We start from the raw sequence: 15,405 nt of genomic DNA on the forward strand, positions 1-15,405 counted from the left end.
AGGAAGGTTTTCAGGGCCTGCAGAGGGACTTGGACCAGCTGGAAAAATGGGCTGAAAAATGGCAGATGGAGGTTAATACAGACAAGTGTGAGGTATTGCATGTTGGAAGGACAAACCAAGGTAGAACATACAGGGTTAATGGTAAGGCACTGAGGAGTGCAGTGGAACAAGAGGGATCTGGGAATACAGATACAAAATTCCCTAAAAGTAGCGTCACAGGTAGATAGGGTCGTAGAGAGAGCTTTTGGTACATTGGCCTTTATTAATCAAAGTATTGAGTTTAAGAGCTGGAATGTTATGATGAGGCATTGGTGAGGCCGAATCTGGAGTATTGTGTTCAGTTTTGGTCACCAAATTACAGGAGGAATATAAATAAGGTTGAAAGAGTGCAGAGAAGGTTTACAAGGATGTTGCCAGGACTTGAGAAACTCAGTTACAGAAAAAGGTTGAATAGGTTAGGACGAAGGGTCTCGGCCTGAAACGTCGACTGCACCTCTTCCTACAGATGCTGCCTGGCCTGCTGCGTTCACCAGCAACTTTGATGTGTGTTGCTTGAATTTCCAGCATCTGCAGTATTCCTGTTGTTTGAATAGGTTAGGACTTTATTTCCTGGAGCGTAGAAGAATGAGGGGAGATTTGATAGAGATATATAAAATTATGATGGGTATAGATAGAGTGAATGCAAGCAGGCTTTTTCCACTGAGGTAAGGGGAGAAAAAAACCAGAGGACATGGGTTAAGTGTGGGGGGGATAAAGTTTAAAGGGAACATTAGGGGGGGCTTCTTCACACAGAGAGTGGTGGGAGTATGGAATGAGCTGCCAGACGAGGTGGTAAATGCGGGTTCTTTTTTAACATTTAAGAATAAATTGGACAGATACATGGATGGGAGGTGTATGGAGGGATATGGTCCGTGTACAGGTCAGTGGGACTAGGCAGAAAATGGTTTGGCACAGCCAAGAAGGGCCAAAAGGCCTGTTTCTGTGCTGTAGTTTCTATGGTTTCTACTCCATTGCCTATAAAAAAAAAATTGACTCCCACGAGGAACTTGAGGGGACAACTTTTTTTTTTAAACACAAAGGCTGGCATTTATGTGGAATGTGTTGCCTTAAGAAGTGGCTGAGGTAGGTATGATAACAACTTTTAAAAGACTATTGGACAGATACATGGATTAGAAAGGTTTAGGAGGTTATAGGCCAACCACTGGCAAATGGTATTAGTTTGGATGGGCATCTTGATGAGCATGGAACAGCACTGGGTCAAAGGATCTGTCTCCATACTATATATGACTCTTGGTCCAAAGTGGCTCAGGCTAGAGAAGTAGCATTCAGAATGGCTCAAAAAACAAACCTAAGTAATGGGAGTGAACAAAATGTCAGTCCAAGAACCACAACTACCCATTCATTCAGGCCCCTCTTGCCTCATCCCTGATATTGTCTACAGCATTGAGGTCCCAGTTACGTACAATAAGCCATTTAGACAGACAACACCATCCAGACTTCTGAAACAGATACACTATTCCGAGCTCTGTTGTGGAAGAGATTGTACTAGATGGACAGGGTGAAGTGCCAATGATATGCTCAAAGCCTCCACAAAGAAATGTAACAACTGTATTGACAGTTAGGAACCTTAGGCACATGAAGATGAATCAGTTTACACACCAAATTCCAAAACGAACAGATCACTTTTTATAACATAAAGCATTAAAAAAAAAGGTCTCATGAGAAAGAATTCACTTGCTCTCCCAAAATTGCCATGTTTTACATCCACCCCAAAAGAAGATACAGAGGCCAACAGCTTGTGTATTGTTTGAAAAACCGCAACTTTAAATTTATAAACACTCTGTAACATTGGGACCAGGATATCAGATTTTGTGCTCAATTTTGCATTCAAGTGGGGATCATATAACAGAAAGGTAAGAATACTTAAAGTGACCCATGGCTGAGACCACAAAAATAAATCATAAAATGACCTCATTTTTCAACTTAAAAGTAAGATAAAATTTTTCAAAGGAACCAACTGTAGAGGAATGTTTAATTACCTTTCCATTTAATTAAACTTTAAATATACACGTGCATTTAAATGTTTTTAACTGTCTGCAAGCGCTAGTATTTTTAATATTTCTTGTGGATTGTCAAGGCAATCCAGGTGGTAAACCTGCTTTTGCATTCTGAGAATCCTTGTACTTTGTTGTTCTTTGGCTTTCAGCTGTGAATCTGCTTCCCAACAAACTCACTAATGATCAGAAAATTGCACCCCATTCTTGCCAGTTTATCAATACATTCCAAATTAACAGGTACATTATGAATGAATATATATTTCCCCACATTTATTACAATGAAGCCTTGCTTTCTGGCTGTAAGCCATTACAACGTGGAGATGAAGGTTCAAAAATTCTCATGTAAGCCAACAGAAACTTCTGGGTTTCCCTATGAGAATTCTCAAGTACTGCTTGCAGGGCTGGAATCAGACAAGCAATGAAAAGATATATCAACAGTCACAAAGCGACTCAGTATGTATGGTTGAGCAGGGAACATCTCAGCTTTGCTCTTCTACAGTGCATGAGAACTTTATGCTTTTGTTTAGCCTTATTTAACAGCAATCTAGAACCATTTACAAAAAAAGTGGTTTATTATTGTTGCACAAACTGAGGTAGAGTGAAAAACTTGTCTTACATATCTAAACAGATCATTTCATTACAACTGTGCATTGGGGTAGTACATGGTAAAACAATAACAGAGTACAGAATGAAGTGTAACAGTCGCAGACAAAGTACAGTGCAGCTAGGCAATAAGGTAGTAAGCCATAACAAAGTAAATTGTGAGGACAAGAGTCCATCATATTGTACGAACGGAACACTTGATAGCCTTGTCGCTGGTGGTATGTGCTTTCAGATTTTTACATCTTCTGCTCAGTTGGAAGGAGGGAGGGGACAGAAGACAGAATGCCCAGGGGTAAGTGCCCAGGGTTGATTATGCTAGCTAATTTATCAAAGCAGAGAGAATGAAATGCATTTCGGAAAATAACAGGACAAAAGTCATTACACTAAAAGAGCAGGTACTGATATACCTGAATATTTTAATTAACTGACCTTGTAATTCTTCTAGTAACCTCTTTCACTATTATTGTAGTTAAAGTGAAATGTCAGGAGGAATGAGGGGCATTGTGATATGGAGAGAATGCAGAAGCTGGGGTTGTTCTCCTCAGAACAGAAGGTCAAGGAAAAATTTAACGCAGATATTCCACATAGTGAGACTGAATGTTAGCATCGGAATGCACTGCCTGAAGGGAGACACATACATAAATTCATTAGTTGTAGTAGTAGAAAGATGAAAAAAAGGAAACTGTATAACTCCACAATTTACTGTGGATTTTCTTACAATCAAATATTTCAGCAAGTTCTTTAATTTATCAGACAGTAGGTGGTGAAATTAACAAATTATTTTCCATCTCACACATGGAGCACACTAAAAATTACTTTCCTTTTCTTCCCTGCATTTTCAGTTGTAGAACAAAAATCACTTCAAAACATAAAAGTCTTACTGCAAATTATCTAATATCAAATTTTCAATTTTTATTAATTCACAGGAAAGACTATTAAATCTAATTCATGACTATAAAAGTCTAATTCATGACACATGGCATTCTGACCAAGCATTCATTACAAGCATAAATATTCTTTTAGTTGCAATTAGAAATTAAATTTAAATGTAGTTTGATTTACTTAGAGCTTTCTAAATTATTACTGCACTAAGTAGCACAGTTGTTTCTCCATACATTTTATCACTGTTTTGGATTAGCACCCTGATGCTCAACTGAAAACATCTGTACTGTAGATTAAAAGCTACAATTACATTATTTCTTCACAGTATGTCAGCCACTTTATTATAAAGAGTAGCAAGTATGTAAGTGAAACACAATGCACAACTTTTTCCAGCATAAATCATCCTTTCCTATCTTACACATATCACTAAGCATTCTGCTAATTAGAAAATTAGCTAATTACAGACTGTTGCTCAAAGCTACACTGAAAGCAAAAAAAAAGAAAACAGGGATTAAAAAGCACCAAAATTCATCTGAGGCATAGTTGGAAACCCTCATCTCAAGAGTCAGAATGTTGTGGATCATGGCTCATTCTAAAGGCTGAGGGAATACAGCATTGTTGGAGATGGTGTGCTTTGGATAAAACCAGTTCAGATACATTACAAAATATAACCCTATGACATCATGTTATGTTTAGTAACATTTCAAATATTCATCCTTAAATCAACATTACTATACAGCACCTAGTCATTATTTCATGGCGTGCAGGAGTCATATTATCAATTTTCTATCTGTATTGTATTTTGTGTTATGCATTTATGTTAATCATGGTAGTCACATGGGTCAAGGAGTGGTAAAAGCGAAGAGGTTAGTTATGCATTTATGCTTTGCCTTTGGGGTCAGTCTAATTTGGGTAGAGTCAAGGGAGTGAGCTTGGGGTGATATCTTTTTTTGTTGACTGTTTTGTATTTTTAAGTTTAAAATCACTTGAATGAGCTTAAATACATTTGAACTTTTTTGAATACATTTCAGAATGCTTGGCTTAAGTACATTTGATATGCTAAGACTGTCCATTTTGTCATATCGCTAGCTTTAGTTTCATCAGTTTTTAAAAATTGCTTCAAGATCATTTTGTTAGTTTCTTAATAAAAGATTGAATGTATTCTTCATCTTTGGAATCTTGTTGCTTGGATTGGATAGTGCATCATACAGGATCAACTCCTCCCTCCGACCTCCCCCCATGCTTAGTCTCTAAGGAGTGCTGGTTTGTTCAAGTAGCCTCTGCAGGCTGCTTATGAGAGCTTGCTATGTACAGCTGACTGCTCACTTCTTAACCTCAGAAATGACTACTTCAAAAAGTCATTGGATGGAAAGTACTCCAGAACATACCATAGAAAGTCACATTTCTCTTTCTACAAAAATTATACCCCGGTGTTGGAAGAGTTGCATTGAATCTGTTAATAGTAATTATGGATTTCAGTGATAAATGTTAGTGATTTATCAGTGAATAACATTAAACTGAATCTTGTTTTGAAGTTTCTGAACTAAAAGTTCACAAAGGATGAAGAGTCACAATGAATTTCCATCATGCATGGATTCCACAGGTCTCTGAACACCTCACTACAAAATAGCTAATATTTGCTGCTGATCTTGGAGTGAACGTTTTCAGTTGTTTAATCTGCCAGAGGGATTGTCAACAACTGACCGCGTCATCAGCCAGTGTCTCCACACATACATTTTCCAACCACATTCACTACATGAAAATTAGGAAATGCATAATGCACTTCTTTCCTTCCCTGTTCCAGGAAAATTAAAGCCAATCAACTCCCTCCCAACATAGCTGAGGTCAGCAAAACTCAGGGGGTTAAATTTAAAAATATACATACTTTCATGAATCCTTTGAAGTCCAATTTTTCCTTTGTGCACAAGTGGAAAATTAGGCTAATGTCACGTTGTTGGAAAATCTTGTATTCTGACAACTTCAAGTTCAGAAGTGTTTAATTGGCTATAAAAAGTGTCAGGACGTCCTGTGGTCAGGAAAAGGTGTGATATAAATATGTCCTTTTTTCCAGAGAAGTCATACCCCCTACAGTATCGTATTGTAGGTGTAGATTAATGATAATCAAACTGAATGGCAGACCAAACTCAAGGAGTTGAATGGTCTGAATCCACTCCTGACATATTCAATCATTTCAAGACATTTGGCTCAGAATTCTCAATTCTTGATCTAGAATCAAAAATGCAGATGCTATACATGAAATTTGGTGACCAATACTGGAAAAATATTTTAATCTCACTGAGCTAGATAGAGAAGATTCTGAATAGCATCCCAAATTTAAATGTTTCTTCTTGAAGAATAATTTTTAAATATTCCGTGATTATTCATTAAATATAGGAAGTACATGCTTTGTACATTTGTGGATTTGTATTTTCAATATTTCAGATTTTTCCAAGAAAAAAGCAAAACTTTTTGAAATACTTCTTGTAGTCTACTTTTTCCCTTATCAAAAGTAAAAATAGAAGAAAACAGAACAAAGGGCTGTGCACCTGTATTTTGTTGAGTATTAGGCATAAAGGAAACCTACAGATACTATATCCTTCCTGCTAAAAGTTCAGCTATTCCTACAATTGAAATTGTAAGAGTAAGGTATCCTGTGTGTCAACAAAATTAAAAACTTTCCTCATCTCTTCCATTGACATATTCAAAATAAAATTTACAATAACCCAAAGTTCCAAACATTAGTGCATCTCAAAATCATTTCTGCTTTATGTAGTTTTATCAGGAATAAAAACAATAGACAACCCATTGTTCATGGAGTGCAGCTTTAAAGAAATGTCAAATTCACCGAGGAATGCTCTACAGATGATTTCTCCAGCATTAAGATGCATCATTCCATTTGAAGAAAATATTATGAACTTTGATGCTCTTTTCTATGTGAAGACTTCAGAGAAACAAGAAAAAGCCTAGTTTGGCTCCAGAATCAGTAGTTACACAATTTCTGATATACTCAGTAAGATGTACCAATTGGAGTAAATGACAAAAAGAGAGCAAAGAGGACAGGCTGTGGTTCATTTGCTTGTCTAGCATCTACACATTCTTCAGCCTGAGTGGCTTTGCTAAGTCTTCAGTTATGGCTCCATTCGTTGTTATCTTATTGATCAAATGTCTTGCCTCTTCAATGGTACTGCTGATGCTGATGAGGTGAATTATCTTCTGATTTATTTACATATATATCCATTAAGCTACAAAAAAGAAAACAGGAAAAGTGTTCTAACCATAGCTAATGGAAGTTAAAAGAGAGTGTTAGTTCAAAGGCCTATAATCTAACCAAGAAGGTACAAAAATGCTGGAGAAACTCAGGTCAGGCAACATCTATGGAAAGGAATAAACTGTTGACACTTCAGGCCAAGACCCTTCATCAGGACTGGAAAAACAAAGATGAGAAGTTACAGTAAGAATGTGGGAGGTGGAAGGGTGGAAGAACCAACCGGGAGAGAAGGAGGGGTGAAGTAAAGACCTGGGAAGTTGATTTGTGAAAGAGATAAAGGGCTGGAGGAAGGGGAATCTGATAGGAAAGGGTTAAAGACCATGGAAGAAAGGGAAAGAGGAAGACCGCCAGATTTGGGGGGGGTGGGGCTGGGGGGTGATGGGCAGGTAAGGAAAAAGGTGAGGGGGGGAAATGGGAATATGGAATGGTGAAGGGGAGGGGTGCAATTACAGGAAGTTTGAGAAATCAATGTTCATCCCATCAGCTTGGAGGCTACCCATATGAAATACAAGGTGTTGCTCCTCCAACCTGAGAGAGGCCTCATCGTGGCAGTAAAGGCGGCCATGGACTGACATGTCAGAATGGAAATAGGAATTAGAATTGAAATAGGTGGAGATCCCGCTTTTTCTGGAAGATGGAATGTAGATGCTCAGCGAAGCGGTCTCCCAATCTACATCAGATCTCACCGATATACAGGAGGCTACATCAGGAATACAGGATACAGCAGATGACCCAGCAGACTCACAAGTGAAGTGCCGCCTCACCTGGAAGGACTGTTTGGGCCCCTGAATTTAGTCAGTTTGAACATTAGGAGAATTCTGCAAAGGAGGTCTAAAGTCTACTGAGGAAGAAAGCAACAGTTAAAAAAATAATAAAAACAAAACTAAGAATTTCTATAGATTTACGAAAGAGTGAAAAGATCATCCATAGTTAAATATGTGTCCTATACAGCTGGACAAAGGAGAAATTATATTAGGGGGAAAGGAAATTGCCAAGAATTTAAAGAAAAATAAAATATTCCTAGAAACAGATTATCTACAAAGACTGAATGAGGAGCTCAAAGATTTAGCGCAAGTAAAAATAAATTAACACTGGAGAAATTATTCTTAACAGAAAGGTGGCAAATCTTCAGAGACCTGATCATCTGCATCGTAAACATTTGGAGGTGGATTGACCGGCTCCTTAAGTCAGGATACCAGACCTGGACACAGTTAAACATTGAGGAATCACATTCAGTAGTTGGCACTGCACTTTAAGAACACATGGCAGAGCAGACTCAGCAGAATTATACAAGGCCAAGTCTCCTTTCAATAGACTAGTATGAAATGATCTAATACGAATGTTTAAGATTAAAAATTGACAGGTGGAGAAATATTGGCACAGGCGAGGGAGCAGCAAAAAGGACAGAACACTTAACAGCCCATTACGAGCTGAAACATGTACCATTTAAACAACAGCTACCCCAAAGCACTTCACAGAAATGTTTAAAAAATTGACATCAAGCGAAACAAGATATAACCAAAGGCTATATTTTCTCTTATTTACTTGGAATATGTAAGCATCAGAACAATGCAAGACACCTTTATCATCCATCTTTAATGAATTTAGATGGTGTGTAACAATGAAACCACATATCCAACTGCCACATTCTTTTAGGTGAAAGTACTCCCATAACAGTCTCAATTACCTAACATGGGTTCAGGATCCCATGGGCAAGGAGTAGAAGAAGTAAAAGCAGAAGAGGAGTGCACTGAGAGAGGGAGCGGTGGGGGGGGGTGCAGAGAAGAAATATATAGTTTCCAGTCTGATGACGTTTGATATGAAACAATAAATGTTCCCTTTCTTCAGAATCTGCCCAACCTGTGGAGTGCTTCCAGTATTTTTTCCAACAAAACATAACTGATTACTTGGACATGGAACTAAAATTGAAAAACAAACAAGAATTTAGCTTCATAAAAAAAGCTTGTTACTCTTGAGACAAATTAGAAAAGGGCATGGATTATTAACTATATGTTATTGATAAGACTTGACCATTGTCATCAGCTTACTCACATGATACTTTATCTGCATACTGTACCAGAATTGGAAGTCAGATTAAGCTCAATTACCTTCAAAATGCCAATTTTATCTGCTCTAAATCATTCCAGGTTATACCAGATCTCTGTTAGTGATGTAGAAATAATAGCAATATTTAGGACATGGAGCAATATAACCTTACAGAAGGTTCTATTTAGTTCCAAGCCAAATTGCACTCCTTCCCTTCATATTAAATCTCCTTTCCGGCTGCCTCACTGAAAGCCTTGTCATTACATTCCAACTTACCACTTTATTAAGTACAAGAATTTGGTACTGAATAGTGGTATGTTCTTCTGCAGCTGTAGCCCATCCACTGCAAGGTTCAACAAGCTGTGCATTTGGAGATGCTCTTCTGCAAACCAGTTGTGATTATCTGAATTGCTGTGCATTCCTATCAGCTTGCACCAATCTGCCCATTCCCCTCTGACCTCTCTTATTAAGGTGTTTTACCCAAAGAACTGCCGCTCACTGGATGTTTATTTTTGCGCCATTCTCTGTAAACTCCGGAAACTGTTCTGCGTGAAAATCCCAGGAGATCAGTATTTTCTGAGATACTCAAACCACCCCGTCTGGCACCCACAATCATTTCACAGTCAAAGTCACTTAGATCACATTTCTTCCCCATTCTGATGTACGACCCCAGCAACAACTGAACCTCTTGACCATGTCTGAATGCGTTTATGCATTGAGTTGCTGCCAGGTGATTGGCTGATTAGATATTTGCATTAACAAGAAGGTGTACAGGCGCAGCTAATGACATGGCCACTGAGTGCACAGAAGGTGAACATCCATATACAGACAACCGGAAGCAGAGCCTTCAATCTACAAAATGGGCCAAACACAGCAGAGACTTTCAAATGGACAACCATACTCATCCATCTGTCCTGGTTTGTTAAATGGACTGGAGACCAGAGTATTTAATCTCAATACGCAAATCAAGCCACCAAAACAAAAAGCAATGGCCGACAGTGTCAGTTCTGCTTGCTTATTACTGGTAACTGGCTAACTGAGTACTGCTCTTTACTAGCAGATCACTAAAATAAATTCCAACATATCAGTATAATTCACACTAATGGCTCTGTACAAAACTCAGCTCCAGTCCAGTTACATAGAATCAAGATGACTAGATGTTTCAATGTTTTCACATCAAGGTGAAATCTCATTAATGACCAGGGCAAAATAATGAATCAGTCTTTGAAGACATTATCACACGAAAAGAACAGACAGTACCAACTCCCAAGTACAGAAATTAATAGGGGTCAATCATGTCATTGTCCATTAATGAATGCATTCAGGAAGTGGTTTTCATATCGCACTCTGAATCTTGATAAAACGGTGGAGAGCAAAACACTTACCTTTGAAAAATGCAGCCAGCCTTCCTGTAAACCAACCACATTTTGGAAGCCAAGCTGTTTTGTACATGGAACAACTCACCATTACATTATGCACTGGCATGAACTTCATAATATTACTAAAGAAACAGTTTACATTTATAAAATGCACTTCACAATTTTATGACGTCTTAAGGTGCATTACAGCTATCTACTGCAAATAATTTTAAGTGTAATCTTGTGCCCCACAAAGTACAAGTTTTTGTAGTGTTTGTTAAGCGATAACTATCAGCCAGAACACAAGGCATTTCCCCTACAACCACTTCAAAATAGCATTGTGGAAACGTTAATCTGCAACTACTGTAAATGCGCAAGTGAAGCCCCAGTTCTGCATTCCTTCCTAAACACTGCACCTCCAATGGCACAACAGCCCTTCAGTACCGCCCATCTGAGGGTGCAGCACTTCCTCAGCACTACACTGGGAGGACCAATCTAAATGTGCGTGAGAATAAGTGTCACATTAACAAAACTGCAAAAGCTTAATGATGTTAAACAGGTTTCAGGAGCCCAGCAACCCAGGAAATCTATCAGAAGGAGGAAAATCTAGAATAAAGGATTCAGGAATCTACTTTTTGGTATTATTTATTTGCAGTTGCGCAGTTTTGTCCTCGTTTATACATTGGTTGTTTGTCAGTCTTTGTGTGCAGTTTTTCATTGATTCTATTGTACTTCTTTGTCCTACTGAAAATGCCTGCAAGAAAATGAATCTCAGGGTCTCTCAATATGGTGATGTATACATACTTTGATAACAAATAAATTTACTCTGAATTTTGAAATATCAGATAGTTTTATCAAACGTCTACATGAAAAAGCCATCAGCAAACAATGTAACAAAAGGCAACATCCTTCAGACAGTTCACGAAACTACTTTTTTTTTTAATTACTACTTTTCAAATATGAATCTGTTACTATTGAAACAGGTGCTCTACATTTTGATGGTGTGTTTCAGGGCGGATAGAGTGATCTGGCACTTTGCATCTCCGAGGGAATTCAGTGAGATTTCAAGTGAAAGGCATGGCCTGAAGGCCAAAAAGCCTGGCGACAGGGCACAAGCCCATAAATCGACTACAATTCTTGCCGATCTTGACAACTAAAGCGTTAAGGGAGACTGAAATCCATGAGGACAAGAGCGGAAGGCAAGCAGGTGTTCAGCACTGTCTGCCTGCACTGGACCTGTCTTTCTCTCTGCAGCTGGATGAACAGGGGTGTGTGTCTGTGTGTCTCACTCACTCAATGCTGCCAGATGACGGTGCCGCAGTCTTGGGCAAAGTTTAATCTACGTGGTTTGTGGCTTGGACTCTATAGTTCATGTTATGATGTCTTTCCGGTTTTTTTTTTAAATAACTATTTGAGCAACTTTGATCGGGGCTGACTGGCCCTGCAGTCAACGAACGACACAGCTCTAAATTGAACAGAATTCATCTAAACTGAACATCCCTAGACTGTTTCACGACCTTGTCTTTTGATGTTTTATATTCTTAGTTTTTCTCTCGCTTTTTGTGTTTTGTTTGATTTTTTTTTGCACGTGGGGGTGATGGAGTCTGATGTTTTTCCTTTGAATGGGTTCCATGGTTTACTTGTTTCATGGCTGTCTGTGGGAAGATGAATCTTAGGGTTGTATACTGCATACATATATCAATAATAAATGTACTTTGAATCTTTGGGTAAACTATCAGAGCTGGCAGCAATTGAAACTTTAAATTTCTTCCATAACTTTTGTGCTTAGTTGGTTATTCTTCATTTTTGACAATCCCTTGCAATCGAGGATGACTTGTCTCCACTCCAGCTCTGAGGGTTCAGACATAACTAATGAAACCAATATGGGGCTAGAAGTGGTAGAGTGACAGTCTGACTTGACAGCTAGGTGTGTATCAAGCTTCAAATCCCTTGGTGTCCACATGTCCGAGGATCTCACCTGGTCCCTGAACTCCTCCATCCTGATCAAAAAGGCGCAACAGCACCTTTATTTCCTGCAGAGCATCAAGAAAGTTCACCTCTGTCCCAGGATACTTGAAGAACTTTTATCGCTGTACCATTGAGAGCATACTCACCAACTGCATCTCAGTGTGGTATGGCAATTGTCCCATATCGGACCGCAAAGCACTCCAGCAGGTGGTGAAAACTGCCCAGCGAATTATCAGCACCCAATTGCCCACTATTGAGAACATCTACTATAAACGCTGCCTGGGCAGGGCGAAAAGCACTATCAAGGATGCATCTCACCCTAACCATGGACTTTTTACTCTCCTCCCATCCGGTAGGCCCTACAGGAACCTCCGCTCCCGCACCAGCAGGCGCAGGAAGAGCTTCTTCCCTGAGGCTGTGATCCTGCTGAACCTCACATCACAGTGCTAAGCAGTATTGCACCCATATTGTACTGTCTCCGTACTTTTATATTTGTGTGCTGTAGCACTTACTTTTTATTCGTAGTTATTTTGTAAATAACACTATTCTTTGCATTTCTGGTTAGACGCTAACTGCATTTCATTGGCTTTGTATTTGTACTTGGCACAATGACAATAAAGTTGAATCTAATCTAATCTAATGTGTCAGCTGATTCACTCCTCCCACCATTTGTCTTGGGTTTCTATGTTCTCCTTATCCATGGACTCAAGCTCCTGAGCCTCCCTGAATGCTCCTTTTCCACAGGTCCAGGATTGCCAGTTATCATTACATTTGTTTTTCCAATTAAACTTTGAGAAACTTTTCAACTATTTCCTTCAATCCATCTGGTATACTCTTCCCATGATAGAGCTCAAAACTGAAAGTGTGTAATCAGGGTTTGCATGCTGAGATGTTGGCCTGTGTTTCTGGCTTCATATCTTTGATGTAATCACTTACAGAATGAAATTCTGATCATCACTGAAATTTGGGTTGGCCCATTAGCGGCAGGAGTACCCAAATAGTATGTATTCTATTCATCAACTTAAATGTAATAACAGTTTATCAGGTTTAATTTATTATGGTAGCCAATGAATTCATTCTGTTTCATTAAAGTATTACCTTTTTAATAAAAACAAAATTCACAACTTTAATGACCACAGACCCAATTCCCCAAATCTTCCCCATACTCAAGTTTCTCTATTTTCAAGCTCCACAGGAATAATGGCAGCATGCTCACTACACTCACCAGACTCACGAATCCATCCATACACTACCCACTTCAGTCTATGATCCCCCACATCCTATATATATTATCTTATTCCTCATTCCCATAGACCAAAGGAATTAGGCCATTCAGCCCAGAGTCTGCTCTGCCATTCCATCATGGCTGATTTATTATCCCTCTCAACCCCATTCCCCTGCCTTCTCCCTGTAACCTTTGACATCCTTACTAATCAAGAAGCTATCCACTATCCACTTTAAATATATCCAATGACTTGGTCTACACAGCCATCTCTGACAATGAATTCCACAGATTCAACCCCCTCTGGCTAAAGAAATTTCTCTTAATTTCTGTTCTAAAGAGATGTCCTTCTATTCTGAGGCTGAGCCCTCTGGTCCTAGACTCAACCACTAAAGGAAACATCCTCTCCATGTCCATTCTCTCTATGCCTTTCAATATTCGATAGGTTTCAATGAGATTCCCCTTCATTCTTCTAAACTCCAGTGAGTACAGACCCAGAGACATCAAACCCTCCTCATATGCTAACCCTTTCACTCCCAGAATCATTCTTGTAAACCTCCGCTGAACCCTCTTCAATGTTAGCACATCCTTTTAGATGAAGGAGCCCAAAACTGTTCACAATACTCCAAGTGCAGTATGAACAGTGCCTTATAAAGACTTAGCTTAACACCCTCTCTTATATTCTAGTCCTCTTGAAATGAATGTAAAGGTTGCATTTGCCTTCCTTACTTCTTCTGACCCCTACCATTCTAACACTTTAGAGTGACAAGCCCTTCAAATACTTCCAGTGATTCTCAACACTGCCATTTTCCTGTCAGCTTTTAAAACATTGTAGCTATCCGTATTGTGCCTGTTATAATACATGCCAACAACCAACTTCTCCCATCTGGCTCTGTGGATAGCACTCTCTTCACTACTCATTAGGCTAAAGGGTCAAATCTCTACATTGACATTCTGGGCAGTACAGAATGACCATTGCACCAGAGGTGTCTTCCAAAGAAGAGAGATCACAAATGAATACAAAAGGTTCCACAGCACCATCAAGAAGATGGAATTTTTCCTGGAGCTGTCACCAGTAATTATCCCTCAATCAATGTCTTAAAATTGTAGAGTATAATAGAGTATTGCTGTGTGTAAGATACTGATGGGCCTATGACACACACACCCCCCCCCCGCCCGACATTTCTCGTATTATGATTCTTCAGTAATAAATCGTTAATAGGAAGATGCTGTGGGATGCCAGGAAATTCTAAAAGGAGCTTTTAAGTCTCACTTTGTCTCTACTTGTTCCACACTAAGTATTGAGTTTACACTCTGCAAAGCATTCAAGTAGCTTTTAATTCATCAAGCAAACAAGAGAAATATCAGTTGCCATACTTTTGAAAGCTATAGAATTTCGCACTGAAATTTCTACATGTATAAAAATCACAAGTTAAAACATCTAGTATGGATTAGGCAGTATCCAGTTATTCAACAAACAAGACTACAGAGTTGCGTCTAAACAAAATGTAACCTCATTTAATTAATTGTGCTGTGTGCGTATAAGAGCACAGCCTACTTTCACTAATCTACAATGCTGAGCAAAAAAAGCAATAATTAGTTACTTACAGCATTGGCGTCCACATCACTGTGAATTGCAACCGTCTTTATCCCCATCTTTTTGCAAGTCTTAATCACCTGCAGAGTAACACAATATTTCTAAGTAACACTTTTAATGATAATTTTTAACAGAACAATCCAAATCTACACAGTTCTGATGAACATTTACTCATTTCACTCAATGGTTCTACTCAACTCCAAAAACCACTGGTGGTAATTTTAACTAGTGTAGATGGCTTTCTATTATAGATGAGAGCAGGAAAGGCCAAGATATCCCGACAGGGTGTACCAGACCACAAGTGTCCATTGTCAGATGAATGAGTGGTACATGACTGGTGTGCACATTGTTGGCTGACGCTTGCTCAATATCCATTTACCAATTTGAGGCAATGACTCAAGAAA

General features: G+C 38.9%; 1 protein-coding gene across 2 annotated transcripts in view; it reads right to left on the minus strand.

The window, feature by feature from the left end:
• Positions 1-15,405, minus strand: part of pcca (propionyl-CoA carboxylase subunit alpha) — a 489,189-nt gene that overhangs the window by 435,460 nt on the left and 38,324 nt on the right. For both annotated transcript variants that reach the window (XM_063048382.1, XM_063048383.1), the window contains exon 4: positions 15,013-15,081. In XM_063048382.1, coding sequence (XP_062904452.1) covers positions 15,013-15,081 — 69 coding nt within the window. The remainder of the gene's footprint in view (positions 1-15,012; positions 15,082-15,405) is intronic.

The sequence above is a fragment of the Mobula hypostoma genome, chromosome 5 (genome assembly GCF_963921235.1).
Source record: "Mobula hypostoma chromosome 5, sMobHyp1.1, whole genome shotgun sequence".
In the NCBI taxonomy this organism is placed as follows: Eukaryota; Metazoa; Chordata; class Chondrichthyes; order Myliobatiformes; family Myliobatidae; genus Mobula; species Mobula hypostoma.